Source organism: Monodon monoceros, unplaced genomic scaffold (genome assembly GCF_005190385.1).
Source record: "Monodon monoceros isolate NGI ecotype Baffin Bay Population unplaced genomic scaffold, NGI_Narwhal_1 Super_Scaffold_15, whole genome shotgun sequence".
In the NCBI taxonomy this organism is placed as follows: domain Eukaryota; kingdom Metazoa; phylum Chordata; class Mammalia; order Artiodactyla; family Monodontidae; genus Monodon; species Monodon monoceros.
The window spans coordinates 75,179,367-75,206,821 of NW_021703771.1; the positions used below are offsets into that span (position 1 = coordinate 75,179,367).

The 27,455-nt window shown below is 36.6% G+C and overlaps 1 protein-coding gene across 15 annotated transcripts in view; it reads right to left on the reverse strand.

Annotated features, from left to right (window-relative positions):
• Positions 1–27,455, reverse strand: part of SYNE1 (spectrin repeat containing nuclear envelope protein 1) — a 453,644-nt gene that overhangs the window by 303,759 nt on the left and 122,430 nt on the right. For all 15 annotated transcript variants that reach the window (XM_029223419.1, XM_029223418.1, XM_029223413.1 and 12 more), the window contains exons 10-19: positions 23,731–23,838; positions 20,676–20,813; positions 19,264–19,428; positions 11,891–12,003; positions 11,164–11,332; positions 5,889–5,985; positions 4,987–5,189; positions 3,013–3,177; positions 2,396–2,548; positions 1,246–1,389 (exon numbers count right to left, since the gene is read on the reverse strand). In XM_029223419.1, coding sequence (XP_029079252.1) covers positions 1,246–1,389; positions 2,396–2,548; positions 3,013–3,177; positions 4,987–5,189; positions 5,889–5,985; positions 11,164–11,332; positions 11,891–12,003; positions 19,264–19,428; positions 20,676–20,813; positions 23,731–23,838 — 1,455 coding nt within the window. The remainder of the gene's footprint in view (positions 1–1,245; positions 1,390–2,395; positions 2,549–3,012; positions 3,178–4,986; positions 5,190–5,888; positions 5,986–11,163; positions 11,333–11,890; positions 12,004–19,263; positions 19,429–20,675; positions 20,814–23,730; positions 23,839–27,455) is intronic.

The window sequence follows — 27,455 nt, forward strand, 5'->3', positions numbered from 1 at the left end:
AAATAAAGAGAATCTGCTGACATGTATAAAAATCAGTGTGCTTTAGAAGTCTTCCCTGGATACAACAGGAAACTTACCAAGATGCTACATCTAATGCAGCAATTAAGAAAGCATGATGACTTACGTGTGTCTAAAAGAGTACTTTGCTTTCTCAGAAGTTTCCGTAAATCACTAAACCTGACCTAGGCTAAGATGTGCCAGCCCAAGACAGGGCTCTAAAGGCTGCTTGAAGGTTACAAGTTGTTGACTCCAAATTGTACCCAATCTTTATAAATAATCTTAACTTGATTGCTTGAAAGAATTTAAAATTGCCATTCTACTATATACCAGTTTGACAAAATTTTCTTATCTTTCATGGCCATGATTCTTCTTATTTTCATCTATCTCACTTATTCCTCTCTTTCATTAATTCTCCACAGCTGGTTTCATATTGGCTATTCTCTTTCTACTTTTCCTCTCCTAATTAACAGGGTTTTCTGCTATTTTTTCCTTTGCTGTCCAATTCTTCATTATGAAATTTTTCCATTCACTTATATAATCACTCCTTTCTTTTACCAGGTATTAATTACACAATCTAAGTGGACTTTGCCACAGTATCATCTTCATAAAATTCAACTTCAGATAGATAATCCAATCCCAGTGAAACTTCCAAACTCTTAAGGAAAATCCCTCAATAGAACAGAAAAGGTTTATGGCTAGTGCTTGATATTCACTGAGCTTCCTGCACAGAAGTGGCATAAATGTACATATCTTAAATCCAAGGTAGCTCTGTGAGATGAAGAGGGAGACTTTTCACTACATTGTGGCTGTGTAAGCGAAAAATACCATAAATAATCTCAGAGTGGACGTATGTCAAATACATCTCAATAAAAGGTATTTGGGAATTCTTTCTCATTTAAATATATGATGTCTTCCTCCCCCTTCTTCTTCCTATTCTTCTCCCCTTGCTTCCCTCTTTGTTTTATGGCTTTCAACTGGTCCTCTGTCCTCCCAGAGGAGGCCTATCTTTCTATAAAATACAGCTACTAGTACTTCTAAATTAACAAAGGTAATGCTTGGTATCAGCTCCATAGTTTCATTTTTTAAACTCATGACAAAGTTACTAGATGAAGAATCCCAATAAGAAATAAAAACATGATCTGCTAACAAGTAAATGATTTGCCCACGATGACAGAGAACGAGTAAGGTGAGCTGGAGGCAGTGTTGGTCCTGCACAGAGTGTCATGCTTTAAAATATTTTCCCACCTTGGTTAGCTGCTCTTTGAGCCCAGACATGGTTGCAAACATTTCGTTAGCTTCTTCTTGGGAGATCTCTTTGCTAATGAGGTGTGCTGTCTTTGTAATCATCTTATACTGAGCATCCATCACAGGCACCCTCTGCTCAATGTCCTACATGAATCATTGAAACAGCTCCATTACCACGTGATAATTTCCTCTTAATTTCAAGATCTGACAACTGGACACAAATCAGTATGCACTGAATAAAACTCTAGACCTGTCATCATCTTTTGGCGATTCCAATGACTACTTTCCTTCATTACTAATATATGATATACTAGTAATATCACACAAATAAATGTTTCCTTTAAAAGTCACCATAATCCTTAAGCTAACCTAAGGATAAACTGAGGTAATCTTTACACTTTCAAAATACATATGTTAATGCAGTATGGAAACATTGTATCAGGTAAGTGCATGTTAACAATTTGGGGCAGTTCCTCTGATTTTAAAAATGAAACAACTTTTTCTTTAAAAGAAGTAATACATTGTCATTGTAGAAATTTATAAATTAGAGATAATAAGTTAAAGAAAATTTAATACAGTCTTCTCACACCAGAGCCAACATCCTTACCACCACAAGGCTCTGTTAAAATTACTGAACAAAATTAGTATTTTTCCTGTGTGTGTTTACACCCATTTTTTATTTTTACAAAAAAATGATGATACTATTTTTGCTTTCCTTACTTAATAGTATATTGGAAAAGCCTTTCTATGTCATTAATATTCTTCCATTACTTCATTTTTGAGAGCTGCAGGGTATTCAAAATATGTAAACAGCACAATTCATTTAGCAAATCCTTTATCATTGGAGGCATTTATGTAGAGGTGTTAACTCCAGACGTCTGTGTTTTCCTAGTACTTTATATAATTTGATTGTAGAAAATAAAAAATCTCAATTAAAATACTATTTTGAAGTTACTCTATGGTCAATAAACCTCTACAAAAAATTCAAATAGATTTTTTTATGAGAGGTGCAAATCAGGATATGTACACATGTCAAATGATATCAAGGAGACACGGAAACAGCTTTTGCAATGGCCTAAAGTAACTTCACTGATCTTTCTATTCACAATAGAATTGGTTTTTCACTTTGTGTTCCAGAAAATCAGCTCACCTCTAAGTCTTGAATTAATAACTTGACATTAATAAAAGAGACTTCTAAGGGCTCTGAAAGTTTCCTAAGGGCTTCAGTTGCAAAGTCAGACAGGGTAGTAACACAATCTGTGTATTCTTTCTTCATTCTGTCCAACTCATCAGCTCGAGCATACTGTTAAGAAAAGGGAGGGGGGCAACATTGAAAGCCATTAAGCCAAGACTCTGGAAGTTTGTAACTTTCACTTCTACATACTCTCTGGAATGGTTAGGTGGTAGGAAAGATTCTAATTCCTGATTCTTATTTTAGATACACTTGAAGTTAGTCCAAATACTGTGAAAAGAAGAAAGGAACTAGCAGAGAAGCAACAAATTATGATTTGATGCATGAATCATTCCATATAAGTAGGTTCCATATGTCAACATAATCCTTAATCAAGCTTTACATTTCTGTTATGTTCCTCCATTACAAATGGGAAAGAATAAAGGACCAAATATAAACGTAACAGTTCTAAACACATCTGTACTCTGCCTTAATAAGCCCATGCTATAACAATAAAAGAGTCTCTAAACAGACTGCTGATCACAACATTTATGACGCATCCATGTTCTAGGCATAAATAGACCTGAAAAACATACTTGCTTGACTTCCATAAACAACTCTCTCCATCGTCCATTTAGCAACAGTAACTGCTGTTTGAGATCACGGGACACCATCTCATCACATGTTTCAATCAGAAAATTGCCAGCATCGTTCATGGCCGTGTGCTGCTGTATCCAATGAGGCAGATTTCGAAAAAAATCCTACACGAGAAACAATGCGCACTACTGTAAACCATACACCAAAAGTTAATAAATGATATGAAAGTAGCCAGACTAAGAGAAATACCTTTGCTCTAAAATTTGTGCAAATTTTAAGGGGAATCCTAAATTTCTTTCAAAATGGAAACTTTTAATAAAGAAGGTCAAAAATATGAGCTAGAAACGCTGAATGTCTTTTTATAAGAATATATGCAATATCTTTTGCTGAAGACAAAACAAAACATGACGACCCTTTGGTTATTCCTATTTTAGAGAGGAAAAAGCTGAATTTCGGTGAGTGTAAGGGGACTTCTGCCTATAGTCTTTAGGCTAGTAAATACCAGTGCCAAAGTCACCTAAAAGGCATAATATTTTAGGGAAATGTATAGCTGTCTTAAAAATCGTTTGACCTGTTACTTTTGATTTTATTCTATTTTATTTTATTTGTTGGCTGCACCATGTGGCTTGTGGGATCTTAGTTCTCTAACCAGGGATCAAACACGTGCCCTCTCATGCCTCAGCAGTGAAAGCACAGAGTCCTAACCACTGGACCGCCAGGGAATTCCCAACTTTTGGTTTTAAAATCTGAATACTGTACATGAAGATAATTAACAATCACAGAGATAAACCCTTGAAGGAAAAAATTAAATTATCTGGGCCAAGAACACAATACAATGACATCCTTCCTTACTTAAGGTTACACACTTGGCTATGGAACAGCTTCCACTTGATTTCGAATTAAATGCATATGTGCATGTGCATACACACACGTATACACCACGGTAAAAACCGAGGACACCAAAGAGAATTCAAAATCGATTTCCTAAGCCATGTGCAGGAGGACTTCCTAGATAAATCGATGAGAACAATTCTGTATCTGGTGGGTATATTCCCTTGGATGAAATTAACACATGACATCTACTAGGGCACTGCCAGTCTAATCAGAAAAGCCAAAATCTGTGTGGGTTACAGTTGCTCAGCCACACAAAAATACTTAATCTATATGAAATATAGAACGGGAAAACATAAAAATTATACATCCACTTGTACAACACAATAACAGAGGAACCAATCTTGCATGACAAGCAGTAATTCTAATATAAGTACTGTACTTCTTAATGGGAAGCTGACATTTTAATCTTTTACATACACATAAATAGTTTTTCCATGAAAAAAATACCAAGCTCCCATTAAGAAGTGTATATACAGAAATCAGTCCATTCCATGTGATCTTTTAATGTAAATGATATTAAAGTAAAACAGTTAACTCTTGCAAAAAAACACACACTCCTGTAACCAGAGGAAAAACATCACTCCTACCGAGAATAAGACCGTTGACTGAGGGTTGATAAAAATCCCAAAAAGAATAGCCAAAGAGACAAAAATGTAGTGACCCATCTGTTGAACCAGTGTATGCCATCACACACATTTAGTACTACTTTAGCCAAAGTTGTTTTCATCTTCTCTTAAATTAGGAAATCCTCAGAGGCTGTGCACTGGACCTGCCCCTTCAAGCCCAGACCTTACTGTGTGTATAGCGCCCTCTGCTGCCTATCGGGTTTTGCCACTGCTCCATGGGTTACTGCTCTTCTGAATGCAAAAGTCAAACACTGTGTTAACACAACTTTTATAAAGCAGCCTATTTCTTGGTCTAAAATAATTTAATAACCTGAAAATGCGGCTTTTCAGGCAAGGTCAAGATTTTTGTAACACGTTTTCAGATATATAACACTCCCCAGACAACTTTGCTGTGAAAATCTCCTATTTCTGAATTCACCTGTGCTTGTTTCCTTTTATAGGAAGCAGTCTTACCTTTTTGGCATGTTCTGACTGATTTAGCATTTTCTCAGCATCCTCTAGCCAAGCCTGAAGACTAGCCACGGTATTGTCATATCGGTCCCAGTTGGCAATGACTTCTTCCAGCATGCTGCGCACGCTTCTGACTTCCACTGAGAGGTTCCTCCACTGGACAGTGGTTTCATTCATGAATTTCATCACATTCTCAGCCTCTTCCACTGAAACGGAGAGAACAAATTATAATCCTTATTTTATATTTTAAATCCACCACACCTTTTTTCTACAGTCTATACACTGGTGTGCGTTCCTAATTCTTCCTAGGATTTTAAATTCAACAGATATAATGTTAGAATTACATTCAGCTAATGTTGGGGACATGTTATACCTTACTCATAGGTATTTATAAAGATTAAAGGCAATGATATATTTAAAATTCCTGATAAATGGGATGCAATAAATGACATATATTTGTTTGCATTTTATATGCACTCAGACACATATATAGTATAATCACAAATGCTATAGTTCATTTTCGGCAAATACGACAGATATATCTGCAAATTGAAACAGACATATTTTACAATTGTGTCTTTACACTAACTTAAGTTTTCATAATATTCAAGTCAGTCCACTTTTTGCCTTTAACCGTTGGAATTGAAAATAGGTTTGAATATTACAATTTAGGAAAAGAATGCTTATTTTCCTCTCTCTCAGAAGATCACACACACAGACATATGATTATACAGGACAGGCATTGCACAAAGTCAAGGGGACTGAATCCAGTATGTGCTTTCCAGGCCAATGGCATGGTCACACAGAGATTCTGCAGAGAAAAAAATGATTTGATCATACTGAAACCTGTAGGCTCTAAATTCTACTGTATTCAATACTGCAACCAATTCTGTCTTGTGTTTTACCTGAACCATCAGCTTTGACGTACATCTCAGCTGTCTGCTTCAAGATCTGGTATGTCACTTCATATTGTTCAAAGAACTTGCTATTTTCTATAAAAGACTAGAAAAAGAGGGAATGGTTAAACGATAACCAATACTGGCTTACACAGACATGCCGAAGTCAATTTTCTTCAGTATAGGTATGTGGATATGTTACCCAAACCTACCAACCTCATTCTTCTGAAAAATATCAAATTAATTCAACTGCCATAAATAACCTGACTATTTCTGAGGATATAACTTGATTCTACACTTTTAATTCTAATTCACTCCTACTTTGAGAAAATATTATATTTCTCCTCCACCCAAGGGTTTGCTTTTAGAAGAGACAGAAGTTTCTCCAGAGAACCTGGGGCTACCATTTAAAAAGCACTAAATTTGGAACAAGGTTGTAAAGTGTCCCACTGTGTTTTAGCTGTAGGGTTCTGTTGCTCTTTGAACAATAATTCTGGTGAATCATGACTCTGAGGAACTTCAGATTATAAATAACTGGCACAATGCAAGGCACACTTTCTTAAAATAAAAAATAAACACAAAAATATTTACAAGTAGAAAAACGTTAAATAATCACACATTCCATCCACGTTATCCATATGCTGTCATATTTCTATTACCTAGTATAAAAATTAAAGGTAAGACTTGTCTATATCTATGTCTGTATGCAACTTACATATGTATTAGAGTTACTGTAAGCAAATGGATACTATAAAATTGAGAATATACAAAAAGTCCTTAGGTGAGTTTTATTATTGTTAACTCCAGGAAATATGAAATAATTCTTATTTCAAAGATGATTCCTACTTCTGTAAAGTAGAAAATTTATGTAATTATAGATAACAACATACTACCAAAGGCTTCTTAATTTCTTTTAATAGCATAATTAGTTCCTATGATGTAAACTCAGTAAAATACTTTGTGTCACTATTATAAAATACAAAATTAGCCTTCAAAAACCAGCTGAAGTCCTGAATAGGATGTTGATGAATGCTTAATACGGAGATGCAAAATGTTTGTGTGCGGAGGCAAAACTATTCATACAGCAATTTCATAGGCATCCCTAGATTTTATTGATAGAAGTTTATAGTATTTCAAGATTATATTAAAATACATATAATACATTTCATATCATTTTATGTTTGCATTTACTTATATTGTAACTATTCTTCAAAGATATAATGAATAGAGAAAGCTGTGAACTACCTGGGATGGGGTTCCCTGATGAATACCTTATTCAATAACTTTAATACGCTTTATTATTTTTGCATGAGAATTGGTTAGTTAATTATTTAGCCTTATGTCTTACTCCCTTAACCTCTGCCTGCTCCCCAAGTGGGGAAAGAGTAATTTAGTGGAATTTAAATTTTGAATAATTCAACAAATAGGGAGGTCCTGGTTTGATCAAAAATGGAAGATTACACCTAATGTTCAAGACACTGTAAGAAACTGAAGAGATAAATATATTTGGCAAAGTTTAAAACAAGAGTCTCCATTCAGTTTGGACACAAATTCCAAGAAGCTAATGGAAAAAAAATTGTTCGAAGTGTCAAATAAATGGGAAATAGTGCCTATACTGGACATTAAGACTTACACATGCTTTTGCTAGAGTGGTTTACAAATTCATTATAACTGAATAAGAGAAAAGTTATTTCCAGTTTTCATTTTTGGCCTAGGGTAGGGGCGGGGAGAATGCTTTTAGCATATTATAAATGTCGTCGAGATTCATTTAAGTGTTTTTGAGCTTTCCTATGAGGAAAACTAGGTAATTAATTTTTGAAGAAAGAAAATTTACTTGTTATTTTAATTTTTGTTTCATTTATTTTTGCCCTTTTTTTCTGAGTCCTGAGTAACTCCATTTAGTAACAAAATTATTTTGTCTATTAGAATCACTTTAGCAGGAGGACTGCTCAATCACCTTTTTTGCTGTGAGCTATCTAGATAAAGTTTCTCAGAAGAATGCAAAATTAAGCACAAATGTTATGTTTAAAATAACAGTGACAGGATTAGTTTATTTCTTTCAAAATATGGCTTACATTTGGATATCAAGTTCAACAAATAAGACATGTTGGTCAAGGGACTTTTAAAGTTGGTGGCACTTCAAGAAAAATAAGATATCTCTTTATGCTACAAAATGCAAAGTATTGGTGGAAGGGACTAATTTTCTACTCTCAAAAGATAAATATAGATAAAATAAATTAAAAGCTCATCAATTTCACTCAAAGGGAGGTAAACCAGACAATTTAAGATTTTAAAAATCAACTTTGAGAAGTAGTTTCATTAGAACTGCCTATTTACTTTAATAAAATCATTACAAATAACAGACCATATGTTCACATTACTTGTTGCATTCACATAGTCTACGCTCCCAAGAGCTCTTCTTTTATGTGAAAGAATGAAACGTCTCATTTCTTCCATTGTAAAATTGGAGCGTGTGTTAACTAACATGCTTATGTCATGAACAATTCAAACCAATCATCTTCTGATTTACATTACAGTATGGAATCTCTCACCTGGATCATGTGGCCTAATTTAATCAACAAGCATTTGTGTAGTATCTTCCAAGAATTCCTTGAGCACTTAGGGGTTACGTACCTTACGTAGCCCCTATGTAGCTCTCTAATTCCCTAACTCTTGTAAAAAGTATCTTTTTTTTTGCAGATGCATAAAATTGAATTGAGAATTCAGAATAAGGAAAAGATAATTATGGAACCCTTACATCCCCAATATTACTTTGCTTATTGATGTAGCAGCATATGGCTCATTACAATCATTTCTTTTAGAAACCAAGTGAAGGATTATATTTAAGAAACTGATTTTATGATTTTATTTGAAAGTCTTCATGCACCTTGAAATAGTCTGTTCTAAAGAGAATGATTTTCCCAAAAACTTCAAAAGAATGAGAGAAGCTCTATGGGGTATGAGACAGAAGGAAAACAATAATGAGTCAGTCTTTTTTCCTTAAAAAATCCCTAATATTCTATTATTATTGTTGTTGTTGTTGCAGTTATTAAAACTTTGGGAAAGATTAAGTTATTTATAAGGTCACATGGGTAGCGAGTAGTTGAGCCATGATTCAACACATTTCTATGTGACTGGTGTCCAGGCTTCAATAATCTCTCCCACCTCACCCCACCCTGCCCCAATAACATGCCGCCCATAACAGACATGATAGTAACTAGCAGGTTGCAGTATGGAAGTGTAAAATACTGTCAATTACGGACCAGCATTAAATGGAACTGATACTTATGTGAACTATATTCTTTAGTTCACTGAGCTGCAAGAGATCACTTTAATTATTTGGTCTTTTCAGTTAAAAAAAAAAAAAATTAAAAAAAAACCCTTTTTTTCCCAGCCAATTTTGTTAGAGAGTAAAGTTCAGTACTTAAGCACAAAGGTTTCTGATTCGGAAAGATGGGGATTCAAATCCAGATTCCACTTCTTACTAACTCTGCCACCTGGAGCATGTGACCTGAGCGTTCAAAGGCTAGATTTCCTCAGTGAAACAATGTGAAAATGCCCAGCCCACAGGGTCATCACTGAGAAGGAAGATGACACATGTAAAACACCTGGCACATAGAAAATATCAATATCCTACAGTTATTAAAACTATTAAACTACAAATAACTTAAACCCCTTTTTGAAATAGAAGCTTAGGCGATAAATATGTATTTTTTATCAGGTGATAAAATATTAGGACATATTTATTAAAACCCGATATATTTGTAGAGTTATTAGCAATTTTACAAATAATTTTGAGAGTTACGTTACCTAGCAGTTTAAAATTAGCAGCTCAGTGAATGTCTATGAAGTAGGCAGAAAGTACTGATTTTTTTTATTCATTAGTAATCATTCTTTACTTACATATGCTTTAGTTGAGAAGTTCAAAGAGAATTATTAACATCTTTGTGTTGGAACATTAACCTGGTGGAACAGTCCCATTAGGTATTTCAACCTAATTGGCTCTCCTTAAATAGCAAGAACAAAGACGCATCCTGGATAATTACCTCTGAGCTCAGAGTGCATCATTTGACATGGCTAAACCCGAAAATATAAATGCATATCTGTATTTAATATTTTGGGGTCTAATGCAATTGCTTAAACTTAAAAAAAAAAAAAAATCAGATTTCTCATTACTTTCCAAAATCATTCAAAATGAATAAGGGAACATAGTGTCACAGATTTCACATTTTTGGACAAATGTTTCCTAGAAAATTGTAGTAAATCTAAAGAAAGATTTTATTGTTAACCTGTTAAACTTTTTTTTTTCAAATTCATGTTGTTCATTTAGCGCTTAGAAAATAAAATTAAAATGTAGCAAAATATATTATGGCTCTAGGATGTAAAGATATGGTTTCAATAAATATTCAGTCATGCCACTTACAGAGCCACTGAGAGCAGTCAGGTTAGAAATGGGCTTATACTTTAAATTCATCAATTTATCATTTAGAACTTGTGATTCAATATAAATGGAACAGTTACAGGACTGAGATGCCCTATTAACATTAATTTTGTGAGCAAATTTGTATTGCTAATAAATTGGGGGGGGCATGTTTAAGAGAAATAAGCTGCCTTTAATAATTATAATTCTCTGATTATATGTAAATGGAAACTGCTAGTTACAGAATAACCTACTTTCCTCCTTAATGCAGGGCTACTACTCTATGTAAATATAGGATTATCTATGCTGATAGCCCAAAATACGAGAAACTCTTCAAAAATTAAGTTGGTACAGAGATTTGCAGACAAAATTTTACTTTTCCTGGGTGCACACAGGAAGCAGTGAAGCTCACAGAATGACTGTAAAAACGGCATGCTTGACCTAATCCAAAAAAAAAAAAAAAAAAAAGATAGTCCCCACATGAACAATTGAGGATTGTTCTAAACTACCCATGATTGGATTTTAGAAACATGAAGATAATCTTTAAGTATTTTAATTCCGGTTCAGTAGTGAGTTCACAGTCAGTTGTATACAATGCAAAAACTTGCTTTTTTAAAGCAATAAAGCCAATCACAATGGTTCAATATGATTACTGCAGCAAAACCGTTCATACCTCCAAAGAATATAGGTATATATTTCAGATTGTTGTGAAAAGCTCACAAACTTACATCAAACCCATTTAACACACTGGTACCTTAATGTTTAAATTCAAGATAAAAGTAACAAGTGTCCAATAAACTAGAAGATATTAGATACTAAAGCCAGGTGTCCTCTGACCTCTCTGTCAGCGCCAGGGAGACTTACCATGTAGTTCTGCAGAAGCAGCTCCACTGAGCCTCTCCTCCCATACTTGATGATCCAAGACTTCAGCTTTGACTCTGCAAGAACCAGCAGTGAGAGCAGACGGTACTTTAATTCTAGAAATTCCATTTTCATTAAGTGTAGCTCTGATGTGGAGGAAACAAAATGAAACCTAGAAACAAAACACAGGGAATTTACAGAATGTAACTAATAGTAACAGAACGGGGCTTACTTAACCTGTTACATGTGAGTATTAAATAAAATGCAGGCACAAGGTCTTCTAAACTCTGGCTGATCAATCACTCAGGAGATCTGGTTCTGTTTCTAGCTCTGGGTTTAAAGGCAAATCACAATTGATGGAAGTCTTTGATTTAGTTCTTTCCCCTGCGCCAAGATAGCTCTCAACTGTTTCTTTTATAAGCTGTTTTTGCAATATTACATAATGTTCCTCACAGTACTGAATAAAAATACAGCCTCTGAAGAAACCATTTCTGTCATTTCCAGGCTGTGGGTACATGCAGGTTTACTCTTTTCAACTAATAATATACTAGAATATTGGCATTCTTAACATACGTTATGGGAACCCAATTTTTATGTACCAAATGTAAGCGTCTCTGTAAAAAAAAAAAAAAAAAAAAAAAGTCAATTCATTGAAAAAAAAGAAATGGGGAAAAAAAGCATCCACCGAGCCTTTTAAAGACACTTCATTTAAAACCGGACGTTCTCTTACCTCTCAGCCATGTCCTCTAATTGATCAGGTGGTACTGGGATCCCGTTAACAGACCTGGTTCGGTAGATTTCATGGAATGCTCTTTTGTGGGCATCTGTGTTTTGAAGCAGATCCTAAGATACAATTAAAAAAAAAAAAAGAGGAAACATGTTCACAGGAGGCTAAGAAGCATACTCTTCAGCTTGCACGGATGAGGCAGTGTATTCAACAATCTGATCGTGCTTCCATAGCCACACGCGGCTTGGTGCCGGTCACAGGCTTTTACCTTGTACAGGAACCTGGGTGCTTGTCCATAAGGCCCCGTGCTAGAGCCGTAGCTAATAATTATGGCATCTTTTAAACACACATGACACTTGCACAGCAATGCATTCAGACATTTTAAAGGCACATGGTCCAAAGGGAAATGTAGTCAGTGCTAAAAACAGTGATTGTTAGTGTTTTTCTCTTTCCCTGATTTTGAATCTACTGATTTTTCAAAGCTTAAAACTAAGCACAACTAGTTTAACCCTTTAATGGTCAAAATAAAAATGTTAAATTCTCTACGGTTATTCTATTTTGAGTGCATGCAGGGTACCATAAAGTGATGTTTGCTTGCCATCTTAAAGTAAGTCAATTACATTACAACATATTATGAAAATACCCTTGTGGTTAGGAGATTTCAATCAAGCACAGGGAATGTCCCACAGATATCACAGTGGGAAGAGTAAATGTGATGTTTTATAAAGATTCTTTCCAGATTGTATAGAACTCCACAAATTTTAATAATTTATTTAGATTGGTTTTCTGGGTTTTTCACTGTCAAAAGACATATTTATATAAAGACTTACATGTACTTCACAATTCCTAACCAATTTCTCACATAGAAGTAAAGAAAGAGAAAGGTGAAAGTAGATTCATGCCATATTTTCTAGAGCTTAGGTTGTTTCTCAGTAGCAGAGTAAATAGCCAACAGTTTGTCACTCACTGAAAAATAAGATATATTAGCCCACCAGAATGATACGTTAAAACTAACAGTTTCTCTCACACTAAGATTTAGTAGCTTAATTGGAGAAAACAGAAGCAAAAACCAGCCTAAATCGTAAGAGATACACTTGATGGAAGGGTACACATGAAGGCTTCCATACATAAAGATGTGAAAGTCATATGTGTTTGTTCACATGAGTGAAATCAATTTTCTTTTAATTCGGGGACATTAGTTTTTACAGTGTAGAAAAATATCCAGGACCAAACTATTTCTATCCTGATATATATTTGCTATTACCACCTTTTGACCTGCTTTGAGTCTGTAGGTAACCGCACAGATATTCACAAGTCCCCTGCTCCCAGAGGGGGGGTACTACAGGCATCTCAGAGCTGATTACGGAGGCCAGAGGACTGTCCTAGAGCAGCTACTGCCTGTGTGTATTTGAGTCACTCTCTACCCCCTCCTTAACATCCAGACACATTTCTGTGGCTTTTATCTTGACCGAAACTCCCCCAAATGACTACAGGGCAAACTGAGAGCCACCACCACTCCCAGCTCTGATTTCTTACGTGTGACAGTATGTTAATGTATGGGTGGGGGTCTGTGACTATACTGGGATACCCAAACGTCCAGGTGCCTCCCAAGAAGCTTTCCCTATTGTGGTTTTCCGTATCTAGTTAATCAAAAAAATCTTGACAAGAAATCAAAACCAACAAAAACATTTTCACACATATGACAACAGAACTACAACTGGCGTGATGTCACTGGGTCCTCTGAAAGGCTGTCTCACTACAAAATAGCTGGATGCTGAGCACAGCATATGACTTTAATTCACTGGTGGGCTCACAGGAAGTGAGTGAAACCTTTTAGGGCTCCCGCTCTCGGTAAAACATGACCCAAAACTGGATCATGGTCCTGTGAGCAAAAACAGATTGAAAAAGCTGATCGTCCCGGGCAAACATCTAAACCACTGTGGCAGGAGATGGAGTCTTGGAACTTGAATAAGGTGAGAAACACTGAAACTGAGACCCCCTACATTTAGCCAGAACCCTCAAAGAGGGCTGATGTGGGCCTGGTAGACAGCAAATGAAATAGAAGTAAAGCAAAGGTCACCAAACACAGGAGACAAGCTACCATGAGTGAGAATCAGCAGAAACAACGCATTCACGGTGTTAGAAAAATGTAAGTAATTTAATACTTGACAACAACAGTTTGCAGGTTAGAAGAATATGACCTGGTTAACGTGTTCTTAATTCCTTATATTGATTAAGAGGAGGTTAAGACATTGATTAACTTTCAATTTCGTTAAGTATCTATATGGTATAATTTCAAGGACAATCACACTACACAACTAGAGTTTATAACTTCAAACCAGTTCGAGGGAAAACATGGAATAAGAAAAACGAGCAAGTGAATAAACAAACAAAAACCCCTCAATCAACTTATAAATTATAAGAAGAATGTAGAAAAAAGAAAAAGTAGGGCAAATAGAGTCAAATGGTAGAAACAAATTCAAGTATATTAATAATTATAAATATATCTGAATGGAATATATATTTACTCATCAATAGGCAGAGATTGTCAGATCAGACAAATCTAACAGAACCATTTGCTTTTTAAAAGAGATAGTCCTAAACATTAAGAACAAGGATAGGTTGAAATTAATGGAATGGAAAACAACATGCCAGGCAAATACTAACGAAAGAAGGCTGGTATGAGTGCATCCGTACCAGGCAAAATAGATTCCTGAACAGAAGTCATTACAAGTCAGTAATTGCTTAGCGATGAAACTTTCAATTTACTAGAAAACACATTAATTCTGAACTTGAACATATGTAGTAAGCCTCAAAATATATAAAGCCAAAGCTCATAGAACCACGGGGAGAAACTGAGAAATCCACATGGCTGTGGGAGTTATCAACATACCTTTCCCAGTGATTGAGAGAAAGCAAAGGAAGCCATTGGAACAGCAGATTGGGGGTGAGGGAGCGCAGAGGAGGGAAAGGGCTGCAGATCTGTGGGCCTCATGCGCCTTTCAAAGAATTTTTTGCTGTTTCTTTTGAGTAGATGGAAGCCAGTGGGGAGTTTTGAACAGAGGGGTAAAATGAACTGAACTGCATATTAAAAGGATCACTATGGCCATTCTACTGAAAATACTCTCTCCTTGATACACTACTTCCCTTGGCTTTTAAGAAAACACAGTAGCTGGATCCCCTCCTACCTCGCTGATGGCTTTTTCTCACGCTGGTTTATTATTATTATTTTTTTTTGCTGGTTCATCTTCTACTCTCTGATCTGTTAATACTGGATTCCCTCAGGGCTCAGTTCCTGATGCTTTCTCTGTCTACACGTGCTTCTTTAATTTCAGTCTCAGAGCTTTAAACATCCCTTTATATATTCAGAGTCATCCTCAATGACTCTAAATATTTATCCCCCTCCTGCCTCTTAGCTCCTACTGCCCACCCCACACATCCACTTGGATGTGAAAAAGTCTCATGCTTACCTCGCCCCTGACTGACCTCCATCTTTCTTCCCAAACCTGTTTCATTGTCTCTCCATCTCAACTGATGGAAACTCCATTTTCCCAATTGCTTGGTTGAAAAATCACAGTGTCATTTATGACTCCCCTTCCTTCACAATCAATATCTAATGCTAAAAATTCTCTTTGCTCTGCCCTCAAAATATACTCAGAATCTGACCACTTCTCAACATCTCTACAGCTATGACCTTTGCTCAAGCCACTCTACCTGGATCACTGAAACTGGTTCTCTGGCTCCTACCCTCTCTCACCCATCCAGCCTTATCCTCACACAGCAGCCAGACTGATGCTGTTAAAAGAGTGATGCTGCCATTCCTCTGGTAAGAAAGTAGATGGAAAAAGACTATTAGGATACGGCAGAGAAAATCAACAATGTCAAGAGTGCAATTAAGGAAAGTGAGAAGGTGCAGAGAAACAACACTGGGGACAAATGGAGGCTTAACTGTAGGCACAGAAAAGATTACAAGAAAATATATAGAAGAGCATTTTGAATAATTTTGTGACAATAATTTTGAAAATGTGGTCAAATGAACAAATTCTCAGAAAGTATGATTAGCATGATTGACCTGATTAAAATTTTGAAAGCCTGAATATTTCTAAAATCATTTTTAGAGGCTGGGGACACAAGAGTGAAAAACAAACAATAATTCCTTGGCCTTATGGGGGTGACATTACAGTGTAGGAAATCAAGCAATAAATAAGATAAATAATTAAATTAGCAGTTGAGGTGAAAAATGCTAAAGAGAAAAATTGAACAGGCAAGGGGAAAGGGAAGTTGTACTTTCAAAGGGGTGGCCAAGAAAGGATTGACTAAAAGCTGACCTTTCAATAAAGGTCCAAAGGAAATGAGGAAGAATGTATTGGGAATATCGCTGGAGAACGTTTCAGGCCAAGGGACAAGAAAATTCCAGAATGATGGCAACGGCAAAGGCCTTCAGGTGGGAATGTGCTTGCATGTGTGAGATTATCTTTTCAGTGAGGTTTCACTGGCCTCCCTACTTAAAATTGCAACACCACCTAATACTCCCTGTCCTTTTACCTTCTAATATAAAATTTATTTATTTATTATGTTTATTATTTCTTAACTGCCTCCTCCTATGAGAAGGCAAGTTACATTAGGGTAGGGATTTTGCCTATTTTGCTTATGGGTGTATCACAAATGCCTGTAATGCCACTTTGCACATAGAAAGAGCTCAGTAAATATTTGTTGAAAGAGAAGGAAAGACCCTTTTAGGACCATTTGGTCCTGTCCAAAATGACCATAAAACATCTGGCTCATGCCAAAAGGTCCTTGATAATTGGTCATGTTTGGCCCTGTCCGAAATATCCACGAGATATTTGGTCTATAGCAAGAGGTTCTTGGTATTGGCCCTGTCCAAAACCATTTGTCATGGACCAAATATGCTCATGGACATTTTGGACCAAATGTTGGCTAACTGGAAAGACTGGAAAGGCATAGCCAGAGGAATAGAAAGAAAATTCGGGAACCAAATGAAGAAAGTATTTCAAAGATGAGTAACTATCTAAAATGCTTCTAATAAGTGAGGTAAAATGAGGACTGAGAATTGGCCATTGAGTGAGGAACAAAAAGAACCCTCCTGAACCTGACATGGATAGCAGGGCAAGGAAAAACGTGATTGGAACGGGTTCTAGAAAGAATGGGAGAAGAGAACTATGAAGCCAAAATGAGACCTAAGACAATTCTTTCAAAGAGTTTCACTGTAAAAGGAAGGAAAAAAAAAAAAGGACAGTAGCTGAAAAGGGAGGTAGGGTTAAGAAAGAGAGGCTTTTTAAAGATGAGAATAATAATGGTATATTTTATGTGGGTGGGAAAAATCCAGCAGAGAGAGAGAGAGAAAAAAATAAAGAAGCAAAGAACTACAGGAATTATCTTTTAGAAAAGAGCAGGGAGGATGGGATCCAGCGCACATGTGGAGGGGCTGGCCTTAGCTCGAAGCACAGATGGTTCATCCATAGTAACAGAAGAGGAGACGGAGTATTCGGGCACAAATGCTTGTAGGTGGGTTGATGTGGTCGTGGGAGCTTGCGGAAATTCTTTTTTGATTGGTTCTATTTTCTCAGAGAAATAGGAAGCAGTGTCATCAGCTAAGAGTAAGGATGAGGGAGGAGGTGTGGAAGGTTTAATGAGACAAGGTATAAAATAGTTGTCCCAGAAATGCAGAGGGAATAGAGTCCAAAAATGCCTTTGGAATGCCAGGGAGCATTAAGGACCCACTTGGGCTAGTCATCGTGACTGGGGGTGTGTTCTTCTGCAGCCACAGTCAACTGCCTGAGTGTGGGCAGGAGCTAGGCAGAGAATTGGCTTTAACCAGGGTTATGTTTAACCAGGAGTGTAGGACAAAGTGAGACCTGGTTGTCTGTTTATTTTCCACATACAGAGTAAACCCCCTTCATGACACAATAAATGAGGTACACAAATTCAACTGCACAAAATGCAGGGTTGCATCAATGAGACAACGAAAAACAGCATTTTGAGCTAGGTCTGTACTATCACAAAACACGGAGGAGGCGTGTTAGAACTTACACTGAGCACAACAAACCATGCAGTGAGCTAAATAGAGGCGCAAATGCCTGAGACCAGCCAGGCCTAATCCCACCCCTTTCTAAGGCCACTGTTAACGCCCACCCTGACCCCACTCCTTTAGCACCAGGACACAACAACCCGGTGACTTGGTTTGCCTTCCTTTGAGAATGGAGGCAGGAACGAGGTCTGGAGCCTATGGCCAATCATGTTATTATGTAAATTCACACTGTCTTTTGCCTTATCTTTTCAAAGATAACAAATAGCAAGAGAAATAACAAAGGTAACTGCAGATAAAAAAACATCACAGAGCTATCGGAAAATACCTCAGGTAATGAGTCTACTGGAATTGTCCTTAACAAGTACAGAAAAGGGAAGTGCAGATCAGAGAACTTCTAAGAAGGTGCAACATCTCTGAACCAGTATGAACGGATGCCTGGGAGGCCTGATTCAGTGCAAGTTCCAGACCATACTAGTGAAACGAGGATAGTTATCAGTTAGCCATTAATAAATAATAAACTGTAACCTGTCTTCACTGATCAGCCTTGCTTTAATAAAAGCTTGCATGTTCTCCAAGGGTCACACAGCCTAAACAATAAGATGCTGGCCAAGGTGAATTTAGGAGCTTGGAGTCAGCTGTGTCCAGTTTGAGCTCCAGCCGGTTAAGACTGGCTAGGTCAGGCTTCCCTGTGGCGCAGGGGTGGAGAGTCCGCCTGCCGGTGCAGGGGACACAGGTTCGTGCCCTGGTCCGGGAAGATCCCACATGCCGCGGAGCAGCTGGGCCCGTGAGCCATGGCCGCTGAGCCTGCGTGTCAGGAGCCTGTGCTCCACAACGGGAGAGGCCACAACAGTAAGAGGCCTGCGTACCGCAAAAAAAAAAAAAAAAAAAGACTGGCTAGGTCCACCAACCCTCCATCTGGGCATGTGTTGAGTGGGGGCCTATTGACCTCAGAGGGCCCAAAACTCCACCCTCTGGTCACGCTAATGCCACCATTTTCTGAACACACATCCCATGAAGAAGCCTGTGGCTTAGCTGCATCTGCACAGAACGAGTATCACCTCACCTTTTTCTTATCTCTCATTACCTTTCCCTGGGCTCCCCACGCCTCAGCCTTATCTCATAAATAATGAGAGCCCCTTACCTTCAGGGAGGTGGGTCTGAGATTTGTTCTCCCATCTCCTCCCTGGACTGCCTTGTGAATAAACCCTTTCTCTGCTGCAGACCTCGGTGTCTCAGCCTTTGGCTTGCTGAGCAACAGGCAAACAAACCTGATTCGGTAACACACTAGGACTGTCACGCTGGAAGGTTTTCCAGCCAGAATGTTTACCTTGTGTTGCTCACGTTTCCGTTGTATTGCGTTGGCCGTTTCCTCATGAACCTGCTGAATGGTTATTTCCTCTCTCAGGGCCACCTCTGCTCTATATAACCAGGCCCCTATGGTGCCCAGAGGTGCAGGAAGAGACTTATCAAGTTGTATATGCCAATCAAACAGCTGAAATACAAAATTGGAAAGACAGTATCTTAACACAGAAGACAATTCCTAAAATTCCCCCAAATGATTTTAAAGCCTACAAAATGCTTGAAGTAAATAATTTGGGGTTAATTTAATAAATATCAAGTAAGAAAGTAGATATCTGTGTTCTGAATCTGATGCTTTGAGAAGTTCACAACACAGATATTTTCCTATTTGATATTTATTAAATTAACCCGAAATTATTAACTTAAATGGGGAGAAAATGACACTTAGAAGCAAGTTTTGAGCAAACTTAAAATACATCTTAGACATGGAAGGATATTATTGGGAGATTAGGCAATTTTCTTCTTATAAGGAATAGCATAAAGGGCCCACTGATTTTCAGACTGGCTTTTGCTGAAAGGGAATGGACTGGCTTTGCTGACGCGCTCAAAGATGCAGCAATTATACACCTGCTGATGTGTATCCTTTAAAACCTTCCCTATGACGAAAACAGGTCCAGAAAAATCAGGGTCGTCTAGACATCTCTGGAGAAAATGAGTATTCACGATTCTTACTATAATAATATAATTCTCTAACCATCTTGTCATTTCTTCCACTTCACCCAATTCTCAGGTACTGTTTCCTAACTTATTGCAATGAGAGGTGGGATGGGTTGGGGTGCCTGAGATCTAATCTATTCTTTGATGGAGTTTAATGGGAAAAGTTAGATTATGAAAATGAAGAAAATAGGGTGAGTCCGAGGCAAATATTCCCACGACTGACAGAAGTTTCAGAGGTTTTGAAATCTTGGTCTTTAAGTCTGCAAGATATTAATATGAAAGTTACAGAGCAATTTTCCTTCAAGTTCATGACCAGATAAGAAGATAAGCTTCAACTAAAGAATATAAAAATAAATGTGAATATAGGAAGATGGTTAACTGTTGATGACATTCCTGGGGAGTCACCTCTTCTAAACAACGCAGGATTAAACTGTGCAAAGTGAGAAGTAACCTAGGTGGTCTTTCAGGATTTCAGTGTGTCATCTGGTCAATGGTGATATCACACTTAGGGCAGGCAAAGCAGGAAAGAGTTGTTAAACAAGCACTTCCGCTGACTGAAAGGAAAACCTGACAAGTGGACAAAGTCTATCCCACAGGTAAACCTTCCCACCTCAGACAGAGATAGGAGGGCCTGATGTAACATCATTTTGAAGAAAGAGATGACAGAAAATATTTTTGACTAAATTATATGAGTCTAATGAAATGAATCATTGGAGAACTTACCCTAGAGGACACTCTATCCCAGGACTGTTTTACCAACGCCTGGTCAAGTGACAATTTACCATCTCTGTGTAATGGTTGTATCAAGTGTTCAATCTGTTTCCTTTTCATTTCATATTGAACTCTGAAGTGCTTAAATGACTAAAAGAGGAAAAACAGCAACAACATGGCAGTTAGTCAGAAAAGGCAAAAGCAAAGGAAACCACATTTCCTAAATAACAATCCTTTATATTTGGATAACGTTCAGTATATGTTGTTGACAATAATGATGACAATCATGATGCTAAAAGCAGCTAGCATTCATCAAGCCCGGATGATGAGCCTGGCTCCATGCTAAGTGCTTTGTACATATTATCTTCTCTGGCTCCCCATTGCCCTACAGCCTAGACAAGCCTCGTTATTACTACCAAGGCCAGAGGTGACCTGGCAAAGACAAGTAGTAGAGTTAGGACTAAAGCCTAGGATTTCTCATTCCTAGTTAAATAACCTACAAGCCACTCCCTGCTCATCAGGAAATAATAATCAACAGGAGTATAAATCTATATTAATAATCAAAATAGTTGCTTTCCTTTAAAGCACCAAACAGTTTACAAATAGAAATTGCACATATCAAAATAGTACAGAATTAACAATATCTTAATTTGTATTTAAGTAAGTCTGTATAAAGAGGTTTACTTTAGGGGACATCACTTAGGTCATAATCCTTTGCTTTAATTCTATGGTGTTAAAATATTAAGTATTATGTCTTTCTTTTGTCACAGTATGGTTAACATAAATGTGTAATATGTAGACTTAACTGTAAGTCTAATACTAACCTCAGAAAGTAGTGATTTTAATGAAAGTCCTACATTTTATGTTCAATTAACACATCCTAAAATATGTCTCAAAGTCCAAATATGAATTGAAAATGCCACTCAATGTGCAATTATATTAAAGAACATGAGAACAGCCTTGCAGAATCTAACAGATAACATTTGAAAGAATTTCTTAAGTCACTGAGTAAACAAACATGTAAATTCACATAACAAACACTTGGGGGAGTTGGTGAATAAATATTTTCCCACAAATTTTACCTTCCATTCCCTCTAACTTAATGTAATTTTAAAATACCAAAACATAAAATCAGTCTTCAATTTTGTTCTACAGAATTCTATATATGGAAAAACGGGAAAATACACTATTAATTGATAAGTAGAAACAGAAGATTTTGATTATATAATAAACACACAAATGAAAGAAAACATTCCCTCTGCTGTCTAACCCTATTTTAGAGATTTGTGATCATCTTTGGCCTGAAAGGAACGTTTCTGATTTATACTTTTCTAATCCTTAGTTTTCATCTTATAAATTAACATCTGTATAACCGGTAACTTTATAACGTGGAATTTATTTTTTGATAATTTATGCTAAGACTAAAACTCGCTAATGGACTAAATAAGTACATTCACTCTGTTCTTGCATTATAGTCTCAATTTACTGATTTAATCATTTTAACCAGAAAATTATCTTTTGGGGGGAAAATATTACATTGTGTTCCACAGCAAAAAGTACAACATATAATCACATACGGAATTTATTGCATTGCCAAGTCCATCAAATACAATACTGATGGCATCATCAATCTGAATTCAGGCACGCTTTACAGAGAGGATTATATAAAATCACACACTAACAGCTAAATCTTTTATCATCGGCCACTTCGCATCTCTTATATCACGCACACCTTTTCTTGTAGCAAAAATGATCAAAACATAATGTAGATTAGAATATACTATAGTTTTGCCACTAAAATGCAATGATATTTTAAGTAGGAGAAAATGTCAATGCTACACAGAGTTAAGTCACAATTTAATGGAAAAAAACTCTGGAAGTGGAAATTGGAAGCTGAAATACAATTAATGATAGTGTAATGAGACTGGAAGAAAGAAGAACCTCCGCAGCAATAATAACACCGGCTGAAGTGTGAATGCAATAGTGTTGAAGGAGGCAGGTGGCAGGAGAAACTGATCTCATTAATGGGCCCACTCCAAATAGTCATGTTGCAATGTTTTATTTGATTCAGTTTGTTCTATACTAATTTTCAACTTGGCACTGAAGTCATTTTTTGGTGGAATTTTTTATTAGGTAACATCTGTAAGATCATGAGTTGTACAAAAACAGCGATTAAATGTGTGTGTTTTGGGTCACCTGCAAGACTATGAGTTCTCGGAAAGTCATGAAGCCTCAGAACTCTATATAGTGCAGATACGTACAATTTAAAACTACCAACTCCATCTCTGGGTGTACCCCCAAAGGAAATGAAAACAGAATATCGAAGAGATATATGCACTCCACGTTTATTGCAGCACTATCACAATAGCCAAGATATGGAAACAACCTAAGTGCCCATTAATGGATGAACGGGTAAAGATGATGTGCTGTATATATACACGGAATGTTATTCAGCCATGAAGAAGAAGAACCTCCTGCCATTTGTGACAACGTGGATGAAACTTGAGGACATTATACTAAGTGAGATAAAGCAGACAGAGAAATAGAAACACTGTATAATATCACTTATACATGGAATATAAAAAGTCAAACTCATAAAAACAGCAAAATGCTGGTTATCAGGGGACTGGGGGTAGAGGAGAATAGGATGGATATTTAAGTATACAAACTTCAAACGAGTAGTAAATAAGTCCTAGATGTCAAATCCACGGTACAGTGAATATAGACAACAATACTGTATTATAACCATCAAACTTGCTAAGACAGTAGAACTTAAGCATCCCAACCACTAAAAAGAAATGATAATTATGTAACATGATAAGAGGTGCTAATTATTGCTACAATGGCAATCACATCACAATATATAAATGTATTAAATTTTTAAAACTACCTATTTATATAGAAATACAATTATTAAGTTATATGTAAACAAAATAATGTATATTATTTCTTTAAAGACATTTCTCATTAATATCATTTGAAAGATTAAACACAGATTAAATGATAAATAGGAATGTTACTCATGAAAGGCTTTTAAAAAAATTGAAATCTGTTTTCCATACATTACCTGATATTTATCCTGCAAATCTGATTCTGTCATCTGTGCCCTTGTCAAATCTCTTTCAAATTGTTCTATCCAAGCTTTCGTTTCCTTCAAAATTAGCCTGTCTTCTCTCTAGAAACCAGCAGACATTACAATTGTATTAGCATCTGTGCATTTACTTAATTGCTGATTAATAATTGACTGATCCTAGAATATACTGAATATTTAATAAGTTCCAAATGTCTCTGAAAAATTTTCTTTCTCCCTGCCCTCACCTCTTTGGGAGAAAAAGAAACAAAAATTAATTCTAAAAAAAAATCGTAATTATTGTGCTGAATACTGAAATTACCTACCTCCATTGTTCTTCTCAAGAAACATTTATTTAATTAAGAAAATGTGCTGGGGCTTCCCTGGTGGCGCAGTGGTTGAGAGTCCGCCTGCCGATGCAAGGGACACGGGTTCGTGCCCTGGTCCGGGAAGATCCCACATGCCGCGGAGCGGCTGGGCCCGTGAGCCATCACCACTGGGCCTGCGCGTCCGGAGCCTGTGCTCCACAACGGGAGAGGCCACAACAGTGAGAGGCCCGCGTACCGCCAAAAAAAAAAAAAAAATGTTCTTAAGAAGAAATATGTAAGTTCAAAAATACTCAGAAAAAGCAATGGCTGGAATGTGAGTGGAAACAGGCCTGTGGCTGCTTCTTAACCCAAGGCCATTGGTAACACAGAGGACTGTTCTGGATCAGATTAATTTTGACTGAATTTGAGGAGCTACATTCACAGTAATATTGGATTACTAGTGTATATTATTTTTATTTTTTTTGCGGTACGTGGGCCTCTCACTGCTGTGGCCTCTCCCGTTGTGGAGCACAGGCTCCGGACGCGCAGGCTCAGCGGCCATGGCTCACGCGCCCAGCCGCTCCGCGGCACGTGGGATCCTCCTGGACTGGGGCACGAACCCGTGTCCCCTGCATCGGCAGGCAGACTCTCAACCACTGCGCCACCAGGGAAGCCCCACAAATATTTTTTTGAGCACTCAACATGTGCCATGAACTTTACTAAACCATACAACTCAACATTGCACAGAAGAGATGTGATGAAACTCAGGATTACAAACTAATTGAACACTTACCTTTTTCAATTATTTCCTGCTTAATATTTTAAAGTACAAAAATAAATCTTTAACTTTATTTTAATTTTCCACGTCGCATATAAAGAAATTGTAGTTATTTTAATTTTTCCTTTTATTAGTGCTATTAAGTATTATTAAAAAGAAATTAATGTCATCTTAGAATTAAAGATTAGTGAGGAAGTCCATGGGAGTGGCTTAGACTGTAACTAACATTTAATAACACATATGTCATTTGTTCTACTAGAAAGGAAAAGGAAATAACAGAATTAAGGTGTTAAAATAAATGTGTACATAAAGACAAATACATGCAAAAGAATGGCTAACAAGCTACAGAATGCAGAATGTTTGAAAGAGGTCACTAATTCAAGATTACTTAAATCTTACCTTAAGAATTTGGATAGAATTTGCAAAAGATGGGAAACCTGGAAGTATTTCCTAACAATATGAAAAGATAATATATAGAAAAATAATATAAATCGTGGAAAAAATTATATAGGAAACAAGAAAAATGGTGAGGCATCTGTCTATAAATAAACAGACAATAATTTAAAGGGTATAATTATTTTAAGATGTTTTAACAACTTTTGAAAGTATCAAAATGTTTGAATCAAATAAGGCAGTGTAGTATTGTAGCATTTGATGTTTTTGTTTTAATTTGTAATAGTCATATGTGGCTATATATATATATTATACATATGTCTTGAAGTAGTAAACATTTTGAAAGGAGAACAATGTAAAGAAAAGGTATATGGACTCATATTTTTCTCTATACTGTCATAATATGCATCTCTGTATTCCTATACAATTAAGACTGTGCTGTGCTTCTGAAAGCAGTCAGTAAAATTTGTGTCAGTGGAGGAAGGAATGAGTGAATAAATAACTGAAAGTTTAATAGATGAGAGAGATAAGCCAACATGCCTATTTTATTTATTTACAATTGTGTGCTAATTATCCAAGGACTACCTTTAGGGAAAAAGTTCCTGTATCAGTTTTAATGGATGAAGTAAGAAAGGCATAGCAATGTCTATTTCCAATAAGAAAATTCGATTTAAAATAGTATCTATGTAATATCTAATTTAAATAAACTCATAAAAAGGATATGAAAATCAAATACACCAAAAAATGAAAGCCTGGTAGACATGTTGATGTCTATATATATATATTTGTGTGCGTGTGTGTGTGTGTGTGTGTGTGTGTGTGTGTGTGTATGGTACGTGGGCCTCTCACTGCTGTGGCCTCTACGTTGCGGAGCACAGGCTCCGGACGCGCAGGCTCAGCGGCCATGGCTCACGGGCCCAGCTGCTCCGCAGCAAGTGGGATCTTCCCGGACCAGGGCATGAACCCGCGTCCCCTGCATAGGCAGGCGGACTCTCAACCACTGCGCCACCAGGGAAGCCCGATGCCAATATTTTTTAAAAATGAATTAAAAGAACTATTTAATAAAACCTGAGTAGACAAATAATGAGGATTTCTAGGTGATGACACCAACCCTAATATGTAGTGTATAAAATCTTAAAGGTTCATTAGACAGAATTAGATGGCCATTTAGCTGCATTAAACAAACATAAGCCCTTCATCATAAAAATTTTTTTAAATCCTTTTTGTTCTGCTCAAAATATTCATTTTTAGATGCTCATACCCTACTTTACAAATGCCTCATTAAAAAAAGAGTAAAGCTTATTTTTTAAAAGGAAAATCAGAATTTATCTTCTAGAGAATGAGATTAGTTTCTTAATAATAAAGTTCTTTAGTACTGTATATTAACAAGTTTAAAGCAGGAGTGTGCTTCAAATCTCTGAGGATTTTTGCATTAAATCCTTGCTCATGAGCATTAACGTAAGTATCTCCTTTTATTTCTCAGACATTACCAGCCACCGTGTTTACTCATCTGGAGAGATGATTAATGTCAGAGAAATTAAGAGTACAAGCTTAGAAATCAGCTCAGAAGTAAATCCAACTGGGTAACATAAGAACTTGAGATATGACAATCAGGTGGAAAGCTGATATTCTCTATGCCGTATGAGGTAAGTCTAATACACCTCCTTACAGAGTTTCTTATTCACAGAGCACTGTCCATGCCCAATTATATTCTCAAAACCCAGAAAACCCCAAATGAATCCCAAGCACACAACTCAGTCCACACTGGAATTTGCACAGAGAGTCTTCCGCTTTCAGTGGTGCTCGTTAGGAACACTATTTTTCTAACTACAGAATAAGTCACTCTGGTGATCAACATTTGTGCCTGAAGCCTGGCAAGGAACAACAACAACAAAAGGTTTCTTGAAACCATAGTTTTTTGTTTTTTTTGGAAACCATAGTTTTTAAAAATAACTAACATAGTTCTATCAAATGCCACCTTAACTTCATCTAAGTGACCTAGGAAACACCAGTTATCGCTGTTTTGCTTAATTCTTTTACGAAGATTTCTATTAGTGCAAAACCTTTTCCTACTTGAAAACTTTGGTGTATGTTCCCCTGACCTTTTCCTTCCTTAGATCCATTTCTAAGACACACAGTACACTTTGTTTTTTGTTTTTCTTGTTTCTCTTCATTATAATCTCAAACCTCTCTGAAAACTCTAGTAGAGACCTCAACAGTAAAGACAGAGAGATTGTTTTTAA